Source organism: Cherax quadricarinatus, chromosome 71 (genome assembly GCF_038502225.1).
Source record: "Cherax quadricarinatus isolate ZL_2023a chromosome 71, ASM3850222v1, whole genome shotgun sequence".
In the NCBI taxonomy this organism is placed as follows: Eukaryota; Metazoa; Arthropoda; class Malacostraca; order Decapoda; family Parastacidae; genus Cherax; species Cherax quadricarinatus.
This window is the reverse complement of record NC_091362.1, coordinates 21,294,471-21,321,431: the sequence shown is the minus strand read 5'-3', so window position 1 is coordinate 21,321,431 and position 26,961 is coordinate 21,294,471. Positions and strand designations below refer to the sequence as shown.

At 43.3% G+C, this 26,961-nt stretch overlaps 1 protein-coding gene across 3 annotated transcripts; it reads left to right on the top strand.

Annotated features, from left to right (window-relative positions):
- Nucleotides 1–746: 746 nt before the first annotated feature.
- Nucleotides 747–16,723, top strand: LOC128700374 (gamma-interferon-inducible lysosomal thiol reductase). 3 transcript variants are annotated; one of them, XM_070100130.1, is made up of 5 exons: nt 2,460–2,655; nt 4,222–4,368; nt 9,197–9,367; nt 14,183–14,329; nt 15,738–16,723. In XM_070100130.1, exons 1-5 carry the CDS (start codon nt 2,599–2,601, stop codon nt 15,831–15,833), a joined length of 618 nt encoding a protein of 205 aa, XP_069956231.1. In that variant the 5' UTR covers nt 2,460–2,598; the 3' UTR covers nt 15,834–16,723. The 3 variants fall into 3 exon arrangements, 1 of the variants encoding a protein (XP_069956231.1); XR_011394009.1 differs by lacking the exons at nt 4,222–4,368; nt 9,197–9,367; nt 15,738–16,723 and having other exon boundaries at nt 747–2,655; nt 14,183–14,315; XR_011394008.1 differs by lacking the exons at nt 9,197–9,367; nt 14,183–14,329; nt 15,738–16,723 and having other exon boundaries at nt 747–2,655; nt 4,222–4,359.
- The last annotated feature ends 10,238 nt before the right edge of the window (nt 16,724–26,961 follow it).

Below are 26,961 nucleotides of genomic sequence, written 5' to 3'. Positions count from 1 at the left end.
CCAAGTCCTAACCGATATAAGCTGGGAAGATATACTAAGCAACACAGACCCCAACTTATGCCTAGAACAGATTAACTCGGTAGCACTCGATGTATGCACAAGGCTTATTCCTCTAAGAAAAAGGAGGAGTAGATGTAAAACAGAAAGAGACAGGCGCTCCCTTTACAGGCGACGGAAAAGAATAACAGAGCGGCTAAAAGAGGTCAATATATCTGAAATGCGTAGGGAGACACTGGTCAGAGAAATAGCAAGCATCGAACTTAAGCTAAAAGAATCCTTTAGGAGTCAGGAATCGCGGGAAGAACTAAAAGCCATAAATGAAATCGAAAGAAACCCAAAGTATTTCTTCTCCTATGCCAAATCAAAATCGAGAACAACGTCCAGTATTGGGCCCCTACTTAAACAAGATGGGTCCTACACAGATGACAACAAGGAAATGAGTGAGCTACTCAAGTCCCAATATGACTCAGTTTTTAGCAAGCCGCTAACCAGACTGAGAGTCGAAGATCAAAATGAATTTTTTATGAGAGAGCCACAAAATTTGATTAACAAAAGCCTATCCGATGTTATCCTGACGCCAAATGACTTCGAACAGGCGATAAATGACATGCCCATGCACTCTGCCCCAGGGCCAGACTCATGGAACTCTGTGTTCATCAAGAACTGCAAGAAGCCCCTATCACGAGCCTTTTCCATTCTATGGAGAGGGAGCATAGACGGGGGTCGTCCCACAGTTACTAAAAACAACAGACATAGCCCCACTCCACAAAGGGGGCAGTAAAGCAACAGCAAAGAACTACAGACCAATAGCACTAACATCCCATATCATAAAAATCTTTGAAAGGGTCCTAAGAAGCAAGATCACCACGCATCTAGAAACCCATCAGTTACACAACCCAGGGCAACATGGGTTTAGAACAGGTCGCTCCTGTCTGTCTCAACTATTGGACCACTACGACAAGGTCCTAAATGCACTAGAAGACAAAAAGAATGCAGATGTAATATATACAGACTTTGCAAAAGCCTTCGACAAGTGTGACCATGGCGTAATAGCGCACAAAATGCGTGCTAAAGGAATAACAGGAAAAGTCGGTCGATGGATCTATAATTTCCTCACTAACAGAACACAGAGAGTAGTCGTCAACAGAGTAAAGTCCGAGGCAGCTACGGTGAAAAGCTCTGTTCCACAAGGCACAGTACTCGCTCCCATCTTGTTCCTCATCCTTATATCCGACATAGACAAGGATGTCAGCCACAGCACCGTGTCTTCCTTTGCAGATGACACCCGAATCTGCATGACAGTGTCTTCCATTGCAGACACTGCAAAGCTCCAGGCAGACATCAACCAAATCTTTCAGTGGGCTGCAGAAAACAATATGAAGTTCAACGATGAGAAATTTCAATTACTCAGATATGGTAAACATGAGGAAATTAAATCTTCATCAGAGTACAAAACAAATTCTGGCCACAAAATAGAGCGAAACACCAACGTCAAAGACCTGGGAGTGATCATGTCGGAGGATCTCACCTTCAAGGACCATAACATTGTATCAATCGCATCTGCTAGAAAAATGACAGGATGGATAATGAGAACCTTCAAAACTAGGGAGGCCAAGCCCATGATGACACTCTTCAGGTCACTTGTTCTATCTAGGCTGGAATATTGCTGCACACTAACAGCACCTTTCAAGGCAGGTGAAATTGCCGACCTAGAAAATGTACAGAGAACTTTCACGGCGCGCATAACGGAGATAAAACACCTCAATTATTGGGAGCGCTTGAGGTTCCTAAACCTGTATTCCCTGGAACGCAGGAGGGAGAGATACATGATTATATACACCTGGAAAATCCTAGAGGGACTAGTACCGAACTTGCACACGAAAATCACCCACTACGAAAGCAAAAGACTTGGCAGACGATGCACCATCCCCCCAATGAAAAGCAGGGGTGTCACTAGCACGTTAAGAGACCATACAATAAGTGTCAGGGGCCCGAGACTGTTCAACTGCCTCCCAGCACACATAAGGGGGATTACCAACAGACCCCTGGCAGTCTTCAAGCTGGCACTGGACAAGCACCTAAAGTCAGTTCCGGATCAGCCGGGCTGTGGCTCGTATGTTGGTTTGCGTGCAGCCAGCAGCAACAGCCTGGTTGATCAGGCTCTGATCCACCAGGAGGCCTGGTCTCAGACCGGGCCGCGGGGGCGTTGACCCCCGGAACTCTCTCCAGGTAAACTCCAGGTAAACTAGTAAGGGCCCTACAACACCTAGGGAATCATATTTAGTCCTGGATCAAGAGCCCTTCACCAGCATCAAAGAGCACCCCTTTAAGGCAACAGTGTAAAAAATACAAACTTTATTTCCATTTGTAATGTTATCAATCTCCAAATTGTCTGAAATTCAGTGGCAACTCTTCTTCCACTATGACGTCGTACTCTTTCATAAATACCAGTTGTCTGTGTGTGTTACTAAGACTCTGAGGGTTCCTCAAGTTATCACTGTCTCTAGTGCCTCGTTGTCCCTGTTATCAGTATCATCCAGACATTACTGCTTAGAACGAACCCCTGTTAGCCTGCAGAGTCCCCTACACAGTACTGTCATGGCTACAACTGTACAGCTGTTTCTGGCTCTTCTGGTAGCCACTGCTGCTGCTCAGGTTTGTAATACAAATTCTTTTCTGTGAATTTCTTAATGGAAGAACAACAAAACGTAATAAAAGAAAGCTAAAATTTGTTCCCCAATAACTGTATCTCACGTACACTATCTCAGTGTTGGCCAACAGCCCCTAGTTTAAGTTGAACAGTAAACGGCAACAATATTGCAGTTTTTCGACCGTAGTATAGTCACGTCTCTGGCAATACAGTGATGGAGTGAGGAGTGATGAAGGCATTTCTTTTTAGGTCATCCTGCCTAGGTGGGAAACGGCAGATGTGTTTATATAAATATTACACACACACACACACACACACACACACACACACACACACTATACAACAGGCCTAGTGTCTAATCGACATGTACCTAGGACAAAATGGTAACTAACACACACACAGTGTAAAACAATCGCAGACAGGTGATCTTAATGCAAAACAAGCCACGGGGGGGGGGGGGGGGGGGGGGAGGAGGGGGGAAACCTTTAGCTCAAGCACTTTCATACTTCTCAGTGCGTCATCAGGAGCTTTGCAATGTTGCAAGGGCAACAACGCGGTGTCCCTTGCAACATTGCACAGCTCCTGATGACGCACTGAAGTGTGAAAGTACCTGAGAAAGAGATTTTCAGTCCCCTGTGGCTTGTCTTGCATATAAATCTATATAAATGTATGTCCTGGTATGTCCTGGTACTGCTGTAAAACACAACTGGTACTTACAAACATCCATGTTACTTACTACTTATAACGAGACTTGGAAATGACCGGCACTTCCATAATACTTCAATGTCTCTGAGCATAACTGCCATCTAAGTGCCAAATGTGGCACCAGCTGCTTGACCGACTATCACTGACATCAAAATACCAAAAACTGGATCTTTGAAGAAAGACTGACGTATAGAACACAGGCTGAACAACCATATACAAGAACCTTTACAAACACAGGCTGAACAACCATATACAAGAACCTTTACAAACACAGGCTAAACAACCATACACAAGAACCTTTACAAACACAGGCTAAACAACCATACACAAGAACCTTTACAAACACAGGCTTCACAGTATCCGTTAATATCAACTTAACATAATCCATATAATAAAATATAATTCATATAATTTATAATTAAGGTATTACTATTATAATTATTACAGCCAAAAGATAATGGTAAATCTCTTAAGGTTTTCTGTGATACGTTATGGTGGAGAGCTAAACCTGTAGGGATTATACAGCACTTGTGGGGGGAGGGATGGAAGGTGGTCAGACAATTCAGGGAACTGGAGCACAGATCCAATTCCCAAGAACAAGAGCCCCTCACCAGCGTCAAGGAACCTCCCTGGAGGGATTTCTGTGATACAAAGTCTGGGACAATGGGATGTAATGAGGTTTGATCCTAGGAATAGGATCAAAAGTGATTACACCTTTGATCCGTATGCATAAAGTTATGCAGACACGAGTAATTGACATACCTGTCATCTGCAGACCCTAATTGACGTACCTGTCTGCTGTGTACGTCACATAAAGAAGTCGTAGAGCCTAAATTGACGTATCTGTCTCTGTCCGTCACCTCCAGGACGTTGCAGACCCCGTCAAGGTGGACGTCTATTTCGAGACTCTGTGTCCAGACAGCATCGCTTTCTTCGTGGATCAGTTACAGCCGACCTGGAAGGCCGTTCCAGAGATACTGCAAGTTGAACTCACAGCGTATGGGTTTGCTAGTGTAAGTTTTCGTGTGTGTGTGTGTGTGTGTGTGTGTGTGTGTGTGTGTGTGTGTGTGTGTGTGTGTGTGTGTGTGTGTGTGTGTGTGTGTGTGTGTGTGTGTGTACTCACCTAATTGTACTCACCTAATTGTGGTTGCGGGGGTCGAGACTCAGCTCCTGGCCCCGCCTCTTTACTGACCGCTACTAGGTCCTCTCTTCCTGCTCCATGAGCTTTATCATACCTCGTCTTAAAGCTATGTATGGTTCCTGCCTCCACTACTTCACTTGCTAGACTGTTCCACTTCCTGACAACTCTATAACTGAAGAAATACTTCCTAACATCTTCATGACTCATCTGAGTCTTCAACTTCCAAGTATGACCCCTTGTTTCTGTGTCCCATCTCTGGAACATCCTGTGTGTGTGTGTGTGTGTGTGTGTGTGTGTGTCACATAAGTGTTCCTCCCATCATTTACAAGCTCGCTGTTACCTGCTTCAGCTTATGTTAAAGCCTTTTTATTATTTACATTTTTCTAACTCCTGCTACTTAATTCTAAGCAACTGATAATAATCCTTTACTAACAATTATAGAAGATAATTATATGTTAAGCATGTATTACAATATATGAATTGACTAATTGTGCGTTTTATATATATATATATATATATATATATATATATATATATATATATATATATATATATATATATATATATATATATATATATATATATATATATGTCGTGCCGAATATGTAAAACTGGTCAACTGGCAAGAACTCATTTAAAAAATTAAGTCCTTTCTAAAATTTACTCTTATACGTTGAAAGATATATTTTTTTCATTAATGTTAATGTATAAATTTTTAATTTTGCACCAAAAGAATCTTAGAATCAATTTATTTTAGAAAACAATAATTTAATACTACCTATTTTTTTCGTTACCGAAATTATTGCATACACAAGAATGGCATGAGCGTTGCTATTTAAGCCAAGATCGCAAGCCTATTCGGCACGTGGACGTGTCAATGGGTCTATGAAAGATGAGGTGAATATATTTTAGATTAGTTGTGGAGACAATAATGTATTATATACTTATAAAGCGTGGGTGAAACACAGCTGCAAGATATATGTGTTTTTTGCGTTAGATTACCAAAACTGTTCAGAAGGGTTGTTGAGGTGGTTTTTGGAGCGAAACAGAAACTTATTGCATACGGGGTACTAGGAAGGGTTGGAGGGAGGGGGTAAAAAGGTTTTTTCTTGGACTTGTCGTGAGCGTGTTTGATATATGGCAAGATGAACGATTGCTACTTTAGCTCGAGATCGCAAGTTCTGCCTATTCGGGCACGACATTTATATATATATATATATATATATATATATATATATATATATATATATATATATATATATATATATAAACCATACTAAACTATCTACTTTAAATTGTGACTATTATTAAACACTCTTTTGAGATACTTCTCTTGGAAGATAAAAAAAAAAAAATGGAAGTGTTTCTTCTGCTGCTACTCACGGGAAGATGTTAAACCCGTAGGGTCATACAACCTCTTGGGAATGGCAGATACTCAGGACTGAATCCACGGGATGGAAGGGTTGATACATTGCCTTGGATCAAGTCCTTCGCCAGCATCAAGGTACCTTCAGCAGCATCAAGGCGCCTCCAGCAGCATCAAGGCACCTCCAGCAGCATCAGGGCACCTTCAGCAGCATCAGGGCACCTTCAGCAGCATCAGGGCACCTTCAGCAGCATCAGGGCACCTTCAGCAGCATCAGGGCACCTTCAGCAGCATCAAGGCACCTCCAGCAGCATCAGGGCACCTCCAGCAGCATCAAGGCACCTCCAGCAGCATCAAGGCACCTCCAGCAGCATCAGGGCACCTTCAGCAGCATCAAGGCACCTTCAGCAGCATCAAGGCACCTTCAGCAGCATCAGGGCACCTTCAGCAGCATCAGGGCACCTCCAGCAGCATCAGGGCACCTCCAGCAGCATCAGGGCACCTCCAGCAGCATCAGGGCACCTTCAGCAGCATCAAGGCACCTCCAGCAGCATCAAGGCACCTCCAGCAGCATCAGGGCACCTTCAGCAGCATCAAGGCACCTCCAGCATCAAGGCACCTCCAGCATCAAGGCACCTCCAGCAGCATCAAGGCACCTCCAGCAGCATCAAGGCACCTTCAGCAGCATCAAGGCACCTCCAGCAGCATCAGGGCACATTCAGCATCAAGGCACCTTCAGCAGCATCAGGGCACCTTCAGCAGCATCAAGGCACCTTCAGAAGCTTCAAGGCACCTTCACCAGCATCAAGGCACCTTCAGGAGCATCAGGGCACCTTCACCAGCATCAAGGCACCTTCACCAGCATCAAGGCACCTTCACCAGCAACAAGGCACCTTCACCAGCATCAAGGCACCTTCAGCAGCATCAAGGCACCTTCACCAGCATCAAGGCACCTTCAGCATCAAGGCACCTTCACTAGCATCAAGGCACCTTCACCAGCATCAAGGCACCTTCAGCAGCATCAAGGCACCTTCACCAGCATCAAGGCACCTTCACCAGCATCAAGGCACCTTCACCAGCATCAAGGCACCTTCACCAGCATCAAGGCACCTTCACCAGCATCAAGGCACCTTCCCTGGAAAGGAAAATAGTTTTTCACTACGTTTTCACGAATATATTTTTTCGTATCTTAGTTTTCGTTAACTTTTCTTTCCATCTCGTTTTTAAAACACCATTTTGTAGTTTATTCATTACTTTCTTTTATCATTATTGGGATTTGTTGTTGACCGAGTGATGATGGATGTGTTTTTTTTCTTTAAGTCACTCTGTGCCGGTAAGTAAAGATGGATTGTGACAGGATAGTTATCCTGTCGCACTCCATCACACAGGATAGTTATCCTGTCACACTCCATCACACAGGATAGTTATCCTGTCACACTACATCACACAGGATAGTTATCCTGTCGCACTCCATCACACAGGATAGTTATCCTGTCACACTACATCACACAGGATAGTTATCCTGTCACACTACATCACACAGGATAGTTATCCTGTCGCACTCCATCACACAGGATAGTTATCCTGTCACACTACATCACACAGGATAGTTATCCTGTCACACTCCATCACACAGGATAGTTATCCTGTCACACTCCATCACACAGGATAGTTATCCTGTCACACTCCATCACACAGGATAGTTATCCTGTCACACTACATCACACAGGATAGTTATCCTGTCACACTACATCACACAGGATAGTTATCCTGTCACACTCCATCACACAGGATAGTTATCCTGTCACACTACATCACACAGGATAGTTATCCTGTCACACTACATCACACAGGATAGTTATCCTGTCACACTACATCACACAGGATAGTTATCCTGTCACACTACATCACACAGGATAGTTATCCTGTCACACTCCATCACACAGGATAGTTATCCTGTCACACTCCATCACACAGGATAGTTATCCTGTCACACTCCATCACACAGGATAGTTATCCTGTCACACTACATCACACAGGATAGTTATCCTGTCACACTACATCACACAGGATAGTTATCCTGTCACACTACATCACACAGGATAGTTATCCTGTCACACTACATCACACAGGATAGTTATCCTGTCGCACTCCATCACACAGGATAGTTATCCTGTCGCACTCCATCACACAGGATAGTTATCCTGTCACACTCCATCACACAGGATAGTTATCCTGTCACACTACATCACACAGGATAGTTATCCTGTCACACTCCATCACACAGGATAGTTATCCTGTCACACTACATCACACAGGATAGTTATCCTGTCACACTACATCACACAGGATAGTTATCCTGTCACACTACATCACACAGGATAGTTATCCTGTCACACTACATCACACAGGATAGTTATCCTGTCACACTACATCACACAGGATAGTTATCCTGTCACACTACATCACACAGGATAGTTATCCTGTCACACTACATCACACAGGATAGTTATCCTGTCACACTACATCACACAGGATAGTTATCCTGTCACACTACATCACACAGGATAGTTATCCTGTCACACTACATCACACAGGATAGTTATCCTGTCACACTACATCACACAGGATAGTTATCCTGTCACACTACATCACACAGGATAGTTATCCTGTCACACTCCATCACACAGGATAGTTATCCTGTCACACTCCATCACACAGGATAGTTATCCTGTCACACTACATCACACAGGATAGTTATCCTGTCACACTACATCACACAGGATAGTTATCCTGTCACACTCCATCACACAGGATAGTTATCCTGTCACACTGCATCACACAGGATAGTTATCCTGTCGCACTCCATCACACAGGATAGTTATCCTGTCACACTACATCACACAGGATAGTTATCCTGTCACACTCCATCACACAGGATAGTTATTCTGTTACACTACATCACACAGGATAGCTATCCTATCACACTCCATCACACAGGATAGTTATCCTGTCACACTCCATCACACAGGATAGTTATCCTGTCACACTACATCACACAGGATAGTTATCCTGTCACACTCCATCATACAGGATAGTTATCCTGTCGCACTCCATCACACAGGATAGTTATCCTGTCACACTACATCACACAGGATAGTTATCCTGTCACACTCCATCACACAGGATAGTTATCCTGTCACACTACATCACACAGGATAGTTATCCTGTCACACTCCATCACACAGGATAGTTATCCTGTCACACAGGATAATTTCCCTAGCATACTTCAGCACAGAGGATTGGGTTATCTTTGTCATGACTACTCCTGCAGGTAACACCTTCAGAAGACGGCTATACCTTCGAGTGCCAACACGGGGCCAACGAGTGCCACGGGAACCTCGTTGTCTCTTGCGCTAAGAGCATCATCGTTGAACATAACACCTTCGTTGATTTCACTATCTGTCTCATGACCGGCGAATCACCTCCCGACGAAGGAGAGAGGGTAAGTCATAATGAAAACAAAAGAATGAACACTGCAGTAGGCCTACTGGCCCATGTAAGGCAGATCCTTAAACCCACCCATGTATTTAAGCTTTGATATATGTATCTACTCGTGTGCAAATCCCATTCAAATCCAACCCCTCTCATGTATTTATCCAACCTAAATTTGAACCTACTCAAGGTTTTAGCTTCAATAACCCTACTAGGCAGACTATTCCACTCGTTAACTATCCCATTTCCAAACCAGTACTTTCCTATATCCATGGTCTTAGCTTCTATTGACCTCTATAACACGACTACAAACAAATCATGGAACGGGTGGGATTTGAACCCATGTTGAGTAATGAAAGTCACAGGCCGGTGCGTTAACACACTGGCCTCTGAGTTTCAGGACTCGCTTACCATAATTTCAAGCCCCACCCGATCCATGATATGTATATTTATTGTTAGTGTGCGAGAGGTTTTACAGTGTAAAATGATAATCGGAAGGGAAAGTATACAAGGACAAAATGAGAAGTGTTAAACAAGGGATAAAATGAAGAGAAAAGGAGAGAATGAATCAATGTCAGCATATTAGGCAAATAAACACAAGAACAACGTTTCGCCCACCAGGAGCTGGTTAATACACCTGTCAAAGGGTTAACATCCCAAGTTGCTGACTCTTTAGAACTCAGTAATGTTATAGTATTTACTCCAGATTACAATTGTTGGTCCGTCACCAGTCTATCTGGTGACCACTGACACCGTGCACCTTGTGGTCACCGGGTTCACTTACCTTCCTCCTGCCATCACTCAGATATTACCTCAGAAATTTACATACTTTTATAGTCGACGTGGGGCGCCTTATACATAGACAATATGTGGCTTATGGTATTACTGAGAAGACGTTTTGTCCACCAGGGACTTTATCAATTCAATCAAATGTAGTGAACCGTATGTTTCATTAACACACTCTTCGTGTATTCTACAATTGGTATAAGCTTCTTCATTAGTTATTATAATCAAGGGGGAAGCACTAAACCCATAAGCTTCTTCAAACAATTCACTATATGCAAAAGTAATACGATGGTAGGGGAATGTGAATATTAAAGGTGGTGTACCCTGTAGCTCGATCCCTAGTGCACTCAGATCACACACTGAGGTCCGAGGGTCGATCCCCGGACGTGTTTCCAATGTTCACCCAACAGTAAAGTGGGTACCTGGGTGTTAGTCGATTGGTGTGGGTCGCATCCTAAGTCAAAATTGACCTAATTTACCCGATATGCTCTATATAACAAGTGGCTTTCTATAAATAACAAAAAGGCACAACACCGTGACTGGAACGATACACAAATAACCCGCACATAAAAGACTTTGTCAATGGTCCAAGTCGGACCGAAACGTCGTCGTAAGCTTCTCTCTTTTATGTGCGGGTTATTTGTGTATGGCTTTCTATACAGAAATATAACACTGATGTCAGTTAGGCTTGTACACCTTGTATATGTACTGTAGAAATAATGATTATTATTATAAGTATACCATGCTGGGACTGTGAGAAAGTCTACATAGGAGAAACTGCCATAGATGGAGACATCCAATAACACACACATGGATGCTGTATAAACAACCTCAATGCATGCATGATGTGTAGGAACAACAACTGGCCATCTAATGAAGTAGAGACAAGCAGGACTTATATACAGAGAAAGTAAACAAATAAGGAACAGGAAGAGTTTTGAATGCACGGCAAGCGAGTGGTAAAAGTCACAGGCCAGTGCGTTAACCAGTCGGCCAGGTGGCTCTAATTAGAGTCAACTAGGTACATATCTACACACCAGAGAATTATAATGGGGAGCGCTAAACCTGTAGGGAGTATGCAACACCTATGGGGGAAAGGAAGGGAGCGGAACGCATTCAGGCTTAATTCAGTGAAATCTAACACAGATCCAATTCCCTAGATCAAGAGCCTCCTCACCAGCATCAAGGAACCTCCTTAGAGGGGTCAGGAGCTGTAATACTGTAAGAGCTTTAGCCAAGCTGACTCTGGTCCACCAAGACGCTGTCGTCAGGTGGAAATATTGTACTCCACCAGTCTTATTTACTTTACACCCGTCTTCTTTATTTACCAAGTCTTCCCTCACTGTATTGGATAGAAGAGGCCTCTGGTGAGTGATATCTACAAGTTGCAAAACGATGCACATGTGTTTTATTTATACAGTCATACATGTGCAAGACAACCATAGTGAAAAAATAATGAAATTCCGAGAGGTTTCGTGATTTTTCACATTGTCAAGAATGATGTGGGAAATCACGAAAGCGCTTGGAATTTCATTATTTTTTCGCTGTGGTTATTTTGCATACTGTGATTAACATGTTTACTGTGATCTTATGTACGAGTTGTTTGTTTAGAGTCTAAAACCCTGGCTTCAAGCAGTGAACTAGTTCTTTCTGTATCTTCTCGTTCACTTAGATTATTTGCTCCTCTTAGATTAAATCTCTCTTTGTCTCTCTTCTCTGTCTCTTTGATCTGAAGGTAAAAGGTGAGAGGTGAAGTTCAAATCCACTTGACGAGGCTTGGTCACAGACCGGGCCGCGGGGCTTTGACCCCTAAAATCCTTTCCAGGTATATGAATTTTGTCTTAAATCTTCTCGTCGTATTTATGTCCTATTTTTGTCCTCTATTTCTGCACCTTTAAGTAACTTTCCACACCTCTTTACCACCTGTGTCCTCCATCCCTGCCCTCCACGATTCCTTCTATCCACCAGTCTTGCCTTGCACCAGTACCCTCCACAAGTGTCTCCCACCAACAATATGTCCGTCTCACACAGCTATATATAATCAGTACAAGAACATAAACAGAAGACTGTATAAGAGGAGGTAATCAGTCCCCACGCCTCGCAGGGACTGATTACCTCCTCTTGTTGCGAGGCTCAAAGACTGATTACCTTTTCTCTAGACTTCCGTTTTTGTTCCTGTATTGTACTGATAAGGTCACAGGTTGGTGAAGCATCTGCGAAATAAAGAGCATACTGACCCAGTATATCAATAGTTTTTATTTACCGACAAATGTTAATAACATGCCTTTTTTTTCCATTTTATTTGAAACATTAGTTCACCAGGAAATTTAACAATGTGTCCCTGGTAGACAAAAAACCTTAAAATTGTTATATATCCCCTGTGTTTTTTAACTACCGTCCCGTGCTAGGCAGGTCCTTCTCAAATCCATATTTATCCAATTTAAATGGGGGTTGATAGCCGTTACAAAAAAAACGCGATTCTAAAAGCTTAGAGATCTCCAGTGAATACTAGAAAGGACTGCCCTTCTAGCATCCAGCCTGTTACTGGGTTTTCGTAACAATTAGTCAGTATCCTTGTCCAATTATCCATTAGAATTCAGTATGATTCAATAGTGCTTCAGGATTACAACTGGTAGGCTACTAACTAGAGAAATTAAAATTTAATAAATTTATTAAGTTGTCTAGGTGTATATCAAATTGAATTAATCACAGTAATCAACAAAATAATAATAATCACTTCTCTTGTAACAGTAGTATTGTGCTGAAAGCACATATAACATTTATAAGTCTTAAGTACCGTCTGGTAAATTAACATTTAATAAGATATTACAAATATGTACAAATAAGTTAGTGTGTATGTGTGTAAGTGCTCTAAGTAGTTCGCTATGTCTCACGACTCGACTAGACTTAAACAAGTGACTGACAAAGTCCTCAAATTAACTAACTTCTTGACCAACTGGATATCAGAACAGTCTGCTTGGACAATAAAAAGAATGCTAAGCCCAATAGCAATATAACAAGCAACTGCGACACAGAATCAGGAACAAGGAGATAATATAACAACACTAAGTAGGGACCATCAGCAGATCCTCCACAAGTCACAAAACTCCCATACTACTGAATCTAAGTTCAGCATAAGAAAATCCCCGACTGTGACAGTACACAGATACCAGTACAAGTTAGGTCAGAAGCTACAGCTGAGGACCTGAGTTGCTCAGAGTGTCTTTGAGACACACAACCTCAGTACAACGTCGAAAATCACTAAGTCTATCCAATGTTCTGTGAACAGAGTCCCACAGAACCTACAAGAAAGCTATAGACGATCTTCCAACAAGAGCCAATAAGGGAGATTTATGCACTTGTCAGGAATACGTCCAACCACCAAGAGAGTCTAGACTGGACTGAATACTTCAGGCAAGGTGTGATCACCCCTCCCCCCTCGATCACGTGATAGCTCTGTGGACAGCTGCAGCTCAGCAACAGAAGCCGGCAGAGTAACGAGCAAAGAGCGATAATTACAGTAGTTAGGCAATCATGACTTGAACTATGAGCACATAATATATGTGTTACATCCTACCTAACAACATAACTAAGTCTAATAATAATATAAAGCAATATATTTAAGATTTAGCTATTATCGCAAATATAGGCAATATAAAATTATATGAAAAGGTAATATACATGTAATATATATATATATATATATATATATATATATATATATATATATATATATATATATACATAAAATATACATTGCAACCCATTCAGGGGTTGCAACAATAGCTCATGGCTAATGTGGTTAAATGTCGTAAAGGTTGAACGTAATTAATTCTCACCAGACAGCCTAAAAGAGGACTGCGAGGCATTCTGTTAAACTGTATTTTCCTAGTGTGCTAAACACAAATGTTGACTGTAACTGTAATTAAGAGTGGTAAATCTAGTCTAGATCGTCCAAACTGATTGTTGCTGACTGGCGAATGTGTATGTGATGCAAAGACTTGAAATATGCTAATTGACTTGTTCTTCTGGTTGACAGTGTGCCCAGGAGGTGGGAGTGGAGTGGGACCCCATCAACCAGTGTGCCGAGTCAGTGGATGGAGAGCTGCTGCTGTATGAACAAGGTCAGAAGCAAGAGGCCCTCGACCCCGTCCCTGACTGGATGCCCTGGATTATAATCAATGACGTAAGTATTTTTTACATCGCTCATTTTACAGAGTAAGAGGCGACGGTAAGGACACGTAACAATGTAAACATGGCTCGGTTAAGTTCTCTGTGAGACACAGAAAACAGATACGTATAGTCAAAACTTAAGAGGTGGGACTTATACATTGAAGCGGATTATTACCGTCACTTCTCTTAAAAACTCGTCTAATGCAAATGTTCGTAAATAAGTTTAAAAAAAAGTCTTTTGAAAATTGTATAGCACCTACTAGAAAGGCCTTTCCAGGGGTTATTACAATTCTAACTGTACTTTCTGAATCGCATACGATAAAATATACGGCAGAGTTTATAAGAGGTTGCTGTATAATCCCGGAGAAGCGGGGCATCCGTAAAGGTCACACAGCGTCTGGGGAATGGCAGGTAATCAGGTTTGATTACAAAAAAAGAGAGATGCTCTAATTTCTTTGACTGAACGACCTTCACCTTGAAGTGAGGGAAGAAAGGAGAGAGGGAGGGAGGGAGGGAAAGAGGAAAGGAAGGGGAGAAGGAAGGGAAGAAGGAAGGGAAGATGGGACGAAAGAAGGGAGTATAAACGCGACACAACGTGAAATATAAACCCCAACTGGGTATACAACGGGTTGGGCAAATATTTTTATCAGTGGGTTTGGGTTTAACAAGAACCTACCTAGTATGGGCCAGTAGGCCTGCTGCAGCGTTCCTCCTTTTTATGTTAATAATTTAGATGAAAACCCCTGAAGTTCCTCGACTTACGGTGCACAGATCAAGCGAAGGCGTCACTCTGGTGGTGCATACTCGAAGGTAGACTTCAAAGGGACTCATTCAGGTGCTTGAAAATGCATTTCAGATTTACCACGTTACACTTCGTGTGTTCCTATGGAGGGAGGCTTAGACTATCTATTTTTTTCTTCCCGTAGTTGCATAACCTCAATTGATGATAAATCGTCAGTAGTATCTCCTCAGGTTCCATCTTCGGGACTTTGCCGAATTTTCGGGGTTGAATTCCAGCAGCCACTTGCTGGATTATCCTTTCAGTCTGCTAATATTTTCTCGCAGTTTATTGCCATTATTTGTATGCTGCTTGTCAGAACTGTGTCCCCTCTGTTAAGTCACGTAAGACAAGGCATTTCAAAAGAAAATATGGGAAAACATTTATTTTACCCCACAAAAGGGGCGAAACGTCAGGGTGAAACATCGTTAAATATACTGTAGGTTCCCCCTGCCTAAAATGGTTGAATTACTATTTGTTGACTGACGCCACTGTCTACCAATGTATAATATATATGTAATGTGTGTGTGTGTGTGTGTGTGTGTGTGTGTGTGTGTGTGTGTGTGTGTGTGTGTGTGTGTGTGTGTGTGTGTGTGTGTGTGTGTGTGTGTACCAGTCCCACTAATACTCCTTTCTTTCGCAGGAATTCACTGAGGATAATTTAGTCGAGGCTCAGGTCGACCTGCTGAATCTCGTGTGTCGTGTGTACGAGGGGTCGCCGCCCCCGGGCTGCGCCTAAGGCTTCAGGAGACCCCTTCAACCCCTTGGCTGCCCCTTCCCACACATCCCTCCATGATAGCTGCCAATAGTGCCATTATACAGAATATATACACAAACTGACTACGCAAAAATACAATTTTGTGACCGGATCAATTTGGACGTCGGATCACCTCACTAGTCCTATTATTATTACTATTATTATTATTATTACTATTATTATTATTATTACTATTATTATTATCATCTCATCATTATTACCACCAGACCTTAACTCGTAACACTAGAATAACAAGATTGACTACAAACAATGCTACTACCTGGAGAGTCTTCCGGGGGTCAACGCCCCCGCGGCCCAGTCCTCCTGGTCGATCAGGGCCTGATCAACCAGGCTGTTACTGCTGGCTGCACGTAGTCCAAAGTACGAACCACAGCTCGGCTGATAGGGTACTGACTTTAGTTATCTGTTCAGCTTCCTCTGGAAGGCAGCCAGGGGTCTTGAAGGCAGCCAGGGGTCTTGAAGGCAGCCAGGGTTCTTGAAGGCAGCCAGGGGTCTTGAAGGCAGCCAGGGGTCTTGAAGGCAGCCAGGGGTCTTGAAGGCAGCCAGGGGTCTTGAAGGCAGCCGGGGGTCTTGAAGGCAGCCGGGGGTCTTGAAGGCAGCCAGGGGTCTTGAAGGCAGCCGGGGGTCTTGAAGGCAGCCAGGGGTCTTGAAGGCAGCCAGGGGTCTTGAAGGCAGCCAGGGGTCTTGAAGGCAGCCAGGGGTCTTGAAGGCAGCCAGGGGTCTTGAAGGCAGCCAGGGGTCTGGAAGGCAGCCAGGGGTCTATGCACCACAAAAACACTCTATTGTTACAAAATTATTGACAAGACTTATTTGGTCCTTACTGATTTTCTAGCAATAAAAAAAATGGATAATTTTTTTGGTATTCTTAAAAAATGGCGTAAGAGAATTTGTTTACCAGTTAACTAATATATTTTTGGCAATTTAAAACGTTTGATGAAATTTCCTCTTCGAGAGTTAACTCTGGTGCAGATTTCCCCAGAGATTTCAACCAGCCTTCAGGGGGGACTGAAAACATTCACGAATAAATTTTTACTCCCTGTTTTCACTGCTGTATGTGGAGCCACGACACATTTGAAGAGAATGTGTGTGGAGGCACGACCACATGCGTAGAGGAACGACCACATGCGTAGAGGAACGACCACATGCGTGGAGGCACCTCGTGCGTGGAGGAACGACCACATGCGTGGAGGAACCTCATGCGTGGAGAAACGACCACATGCATGGAGGATTGTAATCAAGGGGGAAGGGCTAAACCCGTAAGATTATACAGCACCTAAGGGGTGGAAGGTATTCAGGCTTAATTCAGGGAACTGGAGCACAGATCCAATTCCCTGGATCAAGAGCCCTCACCAGCGTCAAGGAGCCTTCCTTGAGGGGATGTGTGGAGGAACGACCACATGGTTGTGACCAACACTGGTCTTCCAACCCTGGCCTTGTACCATGCTTCCTTCTATTGTATTCTAGGTAGAAGTGGCACAGAGTAAAGTTAGCTTCCTAACAATCAAACTTGTACATCTAGCTTCTAGTACTGCTTTCTGGCGTATCTGACAGCCAAACGCTTTCTGACAGCCAACACATATGCAATCTGTCCTCTGCACAGCTTGTCTGATTTCACTCGGCTCCTCTCAGAATTGTAATATTTTCACAAGGCAGCGTTTTTTCCTTTATAAACCAGTGAGCAATCCTGCAGTTTGTCCAGGTAGTATTTCTTGGAATCCACCAATTTTTCCTCTTTTTAATATCCGAACATTTGAGGCCAGGAACACACTGACTCGAGTAATATATAGTTTGCTTATATAGCTCACCGACTTGTGTATCACTTAGGTCAGAAACAGTACAGTTTCCAGCAAGGGGCCTTGTGGACCCCCCCATATAGTTTTCACTGTGTGTGTGTGTGTGTGTGTGTGTGTACTCACCTATTTGTGGTTGCAGGGGTCGAGTCTTAGCTCCTGGCCCCGCCTCTTCACCGGTTGCTACTGGGCCCTCTCTCTCCCCGCTCCATGAGCTTTATCAAACCTCGTCTTAAAACTGTGCATGGTTCCTGCCTCCACTACGTCATTTTCTAGGCTATTCCACTGCCTTACAACTCTATGACTGAAGAAATACTTCCTACTATCTCTCTGACTCATTTGTGTCTTCAACTTCCAATTGTGGCCTCTTGTTTCTGTGTCCCCTCCCTGGAACATCCTGTCTTTGTCCACCTTGTCTATTCCACGCAGTATTTTATATGTCGTTATCATGTCTCCCCTGACCCTCCTGTCCTCCAGTGTCGTCAGGCCGATTTCCCTTAATCTTTCTTCATAGGACATTCCCCTTAGCTCTGGAACTAACCTTGTGGCAAACCTTTGTACTTTCTCTAGTTTCTTGACGTGTGTGTGTGTGTGTGTGTGTGTGTGTGTGTGTGTGTGTGTGTGTGTGTGTGTGTGTGTGTGTGTGTCTTACGCTGGCCGGTCTTCCAAACGCTAATTTTAAACATGAAAGAGATCGCTTTTGGTAAACATGATGATGATGGCTGAGAAACACTGCTGGTAAGATTTCCTCCATCTTACCAGACCCATGGTGACAACTGCCTCCACCGCCTCCTGTACTTCCCCGGCCTCCAGATCATGGAGGCCACATTCCCTGTTCTCCAGGTTTAAAACTTTACAAACTTGTACCTTGATGACAGAACCAGAATATTAATGAAAAAGATTAGACGACAGGGAAGAAATTTTGTCCACAATATGTCGTTCATACGACTAATTGTTTAACTGTTTGTTACCTAATCATTTATCGTATTCACACACACACGGGGCCAGGAGCTAGGACTCGACCCCTGCAACCACAAATAGGTGAGTACACACACACACACACACACACACACACACACACACAGTTGCTATACAGTCACATCAGACTGAAGATGACAGTAAATGATTAGGTAATAATACTATGAAGGAAGGAGGAGAGCTCACAAGTAATGTCGAGGACAAAATATTTAAGGAGGTAATTCTCGGGTGAAATACACACATTACCAGAGAGTGAAGGGGAGAGAGAGAGAGAGAGAGAGAGAGAGAGAGAGAGAGAGAGAGAGAGAGAAAGGGAGAAACAGGTAGGATTAGATTACAGGTTAGTGTCACTGACTCCGTAAGTTTACGGAGAAGATAGTCAGGAGTCAAGCGGTGGAGCACCTGGGTAGAAAATATTTTTTTTTTAAACCACCAACACGATTTTTAAGATGGTATATCCTGTTTCACAAACATCCCGGATCAAAGTTACCAATGATCCAATCAACAGACGGAAAATAACAAAACGACCGAAGAGTTTGAGGAGACGGTCATCAAAAACATATTTCTCACCTACCCAACACATTCCCACATAGTATGTTCCTGGTGTTGGATTGTGTACCTGGAGAGAAAGTTGGAGACAGTAACTCATGTGTGTGTGTGTGTGTGTGTGTGTGTGTGTGTGTGTGTGTGTGTGTGTGTGTGTGTGTGTGTGTATGCTAGAGCTTGGAAGTCTCTGCCCCTCCAGGGAGGTTCCTTGACGATGCTGAGGGGCTCTTGATCCAGGAAATTGAATCTGTGCTCCAGTTCCCTGAATTAAGCCTGAATGCCTGCCATCCCTCCCCACAAGCGCTGTATAATCCTACGGGCTCAGCGCTTCCCCTTGATTATAATAATCAGAAGTCTCTGTATAAGATATATTCACACCTGAAGACACCATCGGGTTATTGAACGATGTATATATATACACACCAAAGACATTTAGATCACAGTAAACAGGTGATATCACAATATTCAAAAACACTGAAAAAATAGCGAAATTCCAATCGCTTTCGTGAATTCTCACATTATCAAGGAACTAATATATATATATATATATATATATATATATATATATATATATATATATATATATATATATATATATATATATATATATATATATAATTATATATATATATGCACTAAATGCACTAGAAGACAAAAAGAATGCAGATGTAATATATACAGACTTCGCAAAAGCCTTCGACAAGTGTGACCATGGCGTAATAGCGCACAAAATGCGTGCTAAAGGAATAACAGGAAAAGTTGGTCGATGGATCTATAATTTCCTCACTAACAGAACACAGAGAGTAGTCGTCAACAGAGTAAAGTCCGAGGTAGCTACGGTGAAAAGCTCTGTTCCACAAGGCACAGTACTCGCTCCCATCTTGTTCCTCATCCTCATATCCGACATAGACAAGGATGTCAGCCACAGCACCGTGTCTTCCTTTGCAGATGACACCCGAATCTGCATGACAGTGTCTTCCATTGCAGACACTGCAAGGCTCCAGGCGGACATCAACCAAATCTTTCAGTGGGCTGCAGAAAACAATATGAAGTTCGACGATGAGAAATTTCAATTACTCAGATATGGTAAACATGAGGAAATTAAATCTTCATCAGAGTACAAAACAAATTCTGGCCACAAAATAGAGCGAAACACCAACGTCAAAGACCTGGGAGTGATCATGTCGGAGGATCTCACCTTCAAGGACCAAAACATTGTATCAATCGCATCTGCTAGAAAAATGACAGGATGGATAATGAGAACCTTCAAAACTAGGGAGGCCAAGCCCATGATGACTCTTCAGGTCACTTGTTCTATCTAGGCTGGAATATTGCTGCACACTAACAGCACCTGCCTTGAAGGCAGGTGAAATTGCTGACCTAGAAAATGTACAGTGAACCTTCACGGCGCGCATAACGGAGATAAAACACCTCAATTACTGGGAGCGCTTGAGGTCCCTAAACCTGTATTCCCTGGAACGCAGGCGGGAGAGATACATGATTATATACACCTGGAAAATCCTAGAGGGACTATTACCGAACTTGCACACGAAAATCACTCACTACGAAAGCAAAAGACTTGGCAGACGATGCACCATCCCCCCAATGAAAAGCAGGGGTGTCACTAGCACGTTAAGAGACCATACAATAAGTGTCAGGGGCCCGAGACTGTTCAACTGCCTCCCAGCATACATAAGGGGGATTACCAACAGACCCCTGGCAGTCTTCAAGCTGGCACTGGACAAGCACCTAAAGTCGGTTCCTGACCAGCCGGGCTGTGGCTCGTACGTTGGTTTGCGTGCAGCCAGCAGCAACAGCCTGGTTGATCAGGCTCTGATCCACCAGGAGGCCTGGTCACAGACCGGGCCGCGGGGGCGTTGACCCCCGGAACTCTCTCCAGGTAAACTCCAGGTATATATTAGTCCTACGATGACTATCAAAATCAACAAGACTGACATTACCATCTACGTTGTTTGGAATTTATATGTTGCTTAATTAGTAGCTGTCAGATTAGGTTCTTGAAATCAACTAGAACAGTAATACGGAATATTGCAATACGCATTTACCAAATATTAAAAGAGAATGTGCGAAGGCTATTTCATAACATTGGTTGCTGTCCCACTAAGACTGTATCCCACTAAGACTGTATCCCACTAAGACTGTATCCCACTAAGACTGTATCCCACTAAAACTGTATCCCACTAAGACTGTATCCCACTAAGACTGTATCCCACTAAAACTGTATCCCACTAAGACTGTATCCCACTAAGACTGTATCCCACTAAGACTGTATCCCACTAAGCCTGTACCCCACTAAGACTGTACCCCACTAAGACTGTACCCCACTAAGACTGTATCCCACTAAGACTGTATCCCACTAAGACTGTATCCCACTAAGACTGTACCCCACTAAGACTGTACCCCACTAAGACTGTATCCCACTAAGACTGTATCCCACTAAGACTGTATCCCACTAAGACTGTATCCCACTAAGCCTGTACCCCACTAAGACTGTACCCCACTAAGACTGTACCCCACTAAGACTGTATCCCACTAAGACTGTATCCCACTAAGACTGTATCCCACTAAGACTGTATCCCACTAAGCCTGTACCCCACTAAGACTGTAACCCACTAAGACTGTACCCCACTAAGACTGTATCCCACTAAGACTGTACCCCACTAAGACTATCCCACTAAGACTGTATCCCACTAAGACTGTATCCCACTAAGACTGTATCCCACTAAGACTGTATCCCACTAAGACTAAGACTGTATCCCACTAAGACTGTACCCCACTAAGACTGTACCCCACTAAGACTGTATCCCACTAAGACTGTATCCCACTAAGACTGTATCCCACTAAGACTGTATCCCACTAAGACTGTATCCCACTAAGACTGTACCCCACTAAGACTGTATCCCACTAAGAGTGTATCCCACTAAGAGTGTACCCCACTAAGACTGTACCCCACTAAGACTAAGACTGTATCCCACTAAGACTGTACCCCACTAAGACTGTATCCCACTAAGACTGTACCCCACTAAGACTGTATCCCACTAAGACTGTACCCCACTAAGACTGTATCCCACTAAGACTGTATCCCACTAAGACTGTATCCCACTAAGACTGTACCCCACTAAGACTGTATCCCACTAAGACTGTACCCCACTAAGACTGTACCCCACTAAGACTGTACCCCACTAAGACTGTACCCCACTAAGACTGTATCCCACTAAGACTGTATCCCACTAAGACTGTACCCCACTAAGACTGTACCCCACTAAGACTGTACCCCACTAAGACTGTACCCCACTAAGACTGTACCCCACTAAGACTGTACCCCACTAAGACTGTACCCCACTAAGACTGTACCCCACTAAGACTGTATCCCACTAAGACTGTACCCCACTAAGACTGTACCCCACTAAGACTGTACCCCACTAAGACTGTACCCCACTAAGACTGTACCCCACTAAGACTGTACCCCACTAAGACTGTACCCCACTAAGACTGTATCCCACTAAGATTGTACCCCACTAAGACTGTATCCCACTAAGACTGAATCCCACTAAGACTGAATCCCACTAAGACTGTACCCCACTAAGACTGTACCCCACTAAGACTGTACCCCACTAAGACTGTATCCCACTAAGACTGAATCCCACTAAGACTGAATCCCACTAAGACTGTACCCCACTAAGACTGTACCCCACTAAGACTGTACCCCACTAAGACTGTACCCCACTAAGACTGTATCCCACTAAGACTGTATCCCACTAAGACTGTATCCCACTAAGACTGTACCCCACTAAGACTGTATCCCACTAAGACTGTATCCCACTAAGACTGTACCCCACTAAGCCTGTATCCCACTAAGCCTGTATCCCACTAAGCCTGTATCCCACTAAGCCTGTATCCCACTAAGCCTGTATCCCACTAAGCCTGTATCCCACTAAGCCTGTATCCCACTAAGCCTGAAAAAAACAATCTATGCAGCTAAACTTGCTATAACTAGGTAATTATAGGCAAACATTACAGTTATAGAGAGTTAATGAACTAAATACCCGAACAATGCAAACGAAATTTTAAACACGGTCCCAGACAACACGGTATTAGGAATGAAAGCACGGTCACGGAAAACACGGTATTAGGAATGAAAGCACGGTCACGGAAAACATGGTATTAGGAATGAAAGCACGGTCACGGAAAACATGGTATTAGGAATGAAAGCACGGTCACGGAAAACATGGTATTAGGAATGAAAGCACGGTCACGGGAAACATGGTATTAGGAATGAAAGCACGGTCACGGAAAACATGGTATTAGGAAAGAAAGCACGGTCACGGAAAACATGGTATTAGGAATGAAAGCACGGTCACGGAAAACATGGTATTAGGAATGAAAGCACGGTCACGGAAAACATGGTATTAGGAATGAAAGCACGGTCACGGAAAACATGGTATTAGGAATGAAAGCACGGTCACGGAAAACATGGTATTAGTAATGAAAGCACGGTCACGGAAAACATGGTATTAGGAATGAAAGCACGGTCACGGAAAACACGGTATTAGGATTGAAAGCACGTTCACAGAAAACACGGTATTAGGAATGAAAGCACGGTCACGGAAAACATGGTATTAGGAATGAAAGCACGGTCACGGAAAACATGGTATTAGGAATGAAAGCACGGTCACGGAAAACACGGTATTAGGAATGAAAGCACGGTCACGGTAAACACGGTATTAGGAATGAAAGCACGGTCACGGAAAACACGGTATTAGGAATGAAAGCACGGTCACGGAAAACACGGTATTAGGAATGAAAGCACGGTCACGGTAAACACGGTATTAGGAATGAAAGCACGGTCACGGAAAACACGGTATTAGGAATGAAAGCACGGTCACGGAAAACACGGTATTAGGAATGAAAGAACGGTCACGGGAAACACGGTATGAAGACTGAATTCTCACCTGCTTCAATGCCCGGTCTGCACAGGTCCGTGAGAAGCTTCTCTGTGGCGCACAGGTCACTGACTGACAGACCAGTATCTCTGAGGGGACCCGGGTACCTTAACAGACCCACGGATGACTCTCAGTAACTTCTTGATCAGTAGACTGTTAACTGGCTCGACTGTCTCCCTAGTACTGACTGAGACAAAGAGGTCAACTACGATACATTGACTTGTGTTAGTGTAAGGTGTTGCGGAGCAGAGAGAAAATTAAATCCTGTGTTTGTGTTCGATCCTCTAGGTGTTGTGTTGTCGATTATTATGTGTTAGTGGTAACTGGGGACTTAACAAGACTGTACTGTCATTGTTTCTCATTATCCCCTACTGATATAACAGTAGGAGTATCCATTAGCAACGCTAAACTATGCGTTGGTAATTGATAGTTCACAAAACTTCATTTACTGGTTATGACCCCTCAGGGAAGGTTCCTTGATGTTGGTGAGGGGCTCTTGATTTAGGGAATTGGATCTGTGCTCCAGTTCCCTGAATTAAGCCTGAATGCCTTCCACATCCACCCCCCCCAGGCGCTGTATAATCCTACGGGGTTAGCGCTTCCCTCTTGATTATAATAATAATTACTGCTTATGATAATAATAATAATAATAATAATAATAATAATAATAATAATAATAATACTTGACAATCTCCCTTACAATCAGAGTTAATAACACTACTTACTTATTAAAACAAACATATGTTGTTTAACAAAAAAACACAGGTTGGTTTAACTAGCAGATATTTAATGCTTAATAAAACCGGAAGATATACTTCCTAACGTATATACAGTATAACATAATTTCACTGGGGAAATAAAATTATGCAAATGTAATTTGTGGGAAGTCAGATAACTACGTCTCTTTGAGTTATATTTATTTAATTCCATAAGTAATTCTGCAAGTTTATTCGATAATAGGAAAAATATATATAGCAAGCATTATATATATATATATATATATATATATATATATATATATATATATATATATATATATATATATATATATATATATATATATATATATATATATATATTTATATATATGTTACATATATGCATGTGTGTGTGTACTCACCTAGTGGAGGTTGCGGGGGTCGAGTCCAAGCTCCTGGCCCTGCCTCTTCACTGGTCGCTACTAGGTCACTTTCCCTGAGCCGTGAGCTTTATCATACCTCTGCTTAAAGCTATGTATGGATCCTGCCTCCACTACATCGCTTCCCAAACTATTCCACTTACTGACTACTCTGTGGCTGAAGAAATACTTCCTAACATCCCTGTGATTCATCTGTGTCTTCAACTTCCAACTGTGTCCCCTTGTTACTGTGTCCAATCTCTGGAACATCCTGTCCTTGTCCACCTTGTCAATTCCTCTCAGTATTTTGTATGTCATTATCATGTCCCCCCTATCTCTCCTGTCCTCCAGTGTCGTCAGGTTGATTTCCCTTAACCTCTCCTCGTAGGACATGCTTCTTAGCTCTGGGACTAGTCTTGTTGCAAAAATTTGCACTTTCTCTAGTTTCTTCACGTGCTTGGCTAGGTGTGGGTTCCAAACTGGTGCCGCATACTCCAATATGGGCCTAACGTACACGGTGTACAGGGTCCTGAACGATTCCTTATTAAGATGTCGGAATGCTGTTCTGAGGTTTGCTAGGCGCCCATATGCTGCAGCAGTTATTTGGTTGATGTGCGCTTCAGGAGATGTGCCTGGTGTTATACTCACCCTAAGATCTTTTTCCTTGAGTAAGGTTTGTAGTCTCTGGCCCCCTAGACTGTATCCTGTCTGCGGTCTTCTTTGCCCTTCCCCAATCTTCATGACTTTGCACTTGGTGGGGTTGAACTCCAGGAGCCAATTGCTGGGCCAGGTCTGCAGCCTGTCCAGATCCCTTTGTAGTTCTGCCTGATCTTCGATCAAATGAATTCTTCTCATCAACTTCACGTCATCTGCAAACAGGGACAGTTCGGAGTCTATTCCTTCCGTCATGTCGTTCACAAATACCAGAAACAGCACTTGTCCTAGGACTGACCCCTGTGGGACCCTGCTGGTCACAGGTGCCACTCTGACACCTCGCCACGTACCATGACTCGCTGCTGTCCTCACCTATTTGTGGTTGCAGGGGTCGATTCATAGCTCCTGGCCCCGCCTCTTCGCTGATTGCTACTAGGTCCTCTCTCTCCCTGCCCCATGAGCTTTATCATACCTCGCCTTACAACTATGTATGGTTCCCGCCTCCACTACGTCACTTTCTAGGCTATTCCACGGCCTGACAACTCTATGACTGAAGAAATACTTCCTAAAATCCCTTTGATTCATCTGAGTCTTCAACTTCCAATTGTGACCCCTTGTTTCTGTGTCCCTTCTCTGTGTGTACTCACCTATTTGTACTCACCTATTTGTGGTTGCAGGGGTCGAGTCCTAGCTCCTGGCCCCGCCTCTTCACCGGTTGCTACTAGGCCCTCTCTCTCCCCGCTCCATGAGCTTTATCAAACCTCGTCTTAAAACTGTGTATGGTTCCTGCCTCCACTACGTCATTTTCTAGGCTATTCCACTGCCTTACAACTCTATGACTGAAGAAATACTTCCTACTATCTCTCTGACTCATTTGTGTCTTCAACTTCCAATTGTGGCCTCTTGTTTCTGTGTGTTTGTGTGTGTGTGTGTGTGTGTAGAGTCCAAGAAAGCCCGAGGAAGGTATATACTGTGCCAGGACATACCTTGGTGTCAAGTTCAACTATTGCTGCCAGGTAGAGATCTATTTATACAGGGGA

What these genes read in the sequence shown, in the direction of transcription:
- LOC128700374 (XM_070100130.1), top strand. Translation starts at nt 2,599, where the DNA reads ATGGCTACAACTGTACAGCTGTTTCTGGCTCTTCTGGTAGCCACTGCT. An exon ending in CAGCGTATGGGTTTGCTAGT is followed by an intron (nt 4,369 to 9,196) that starts GTAAGTTTTCGT and finishes CTACTCCTGCAG; the next exon opens with GTAACACCTTCAGAAGACGG. An exon ending in CCTGGATTATAATCAATGAC is followed by an intron (nt 14,330 to 15,737) that starts GTAAGTATTTTT and finishes TTTCTTTCGCAG; the next exon opens with GAATTCACTGAGGATAATTT.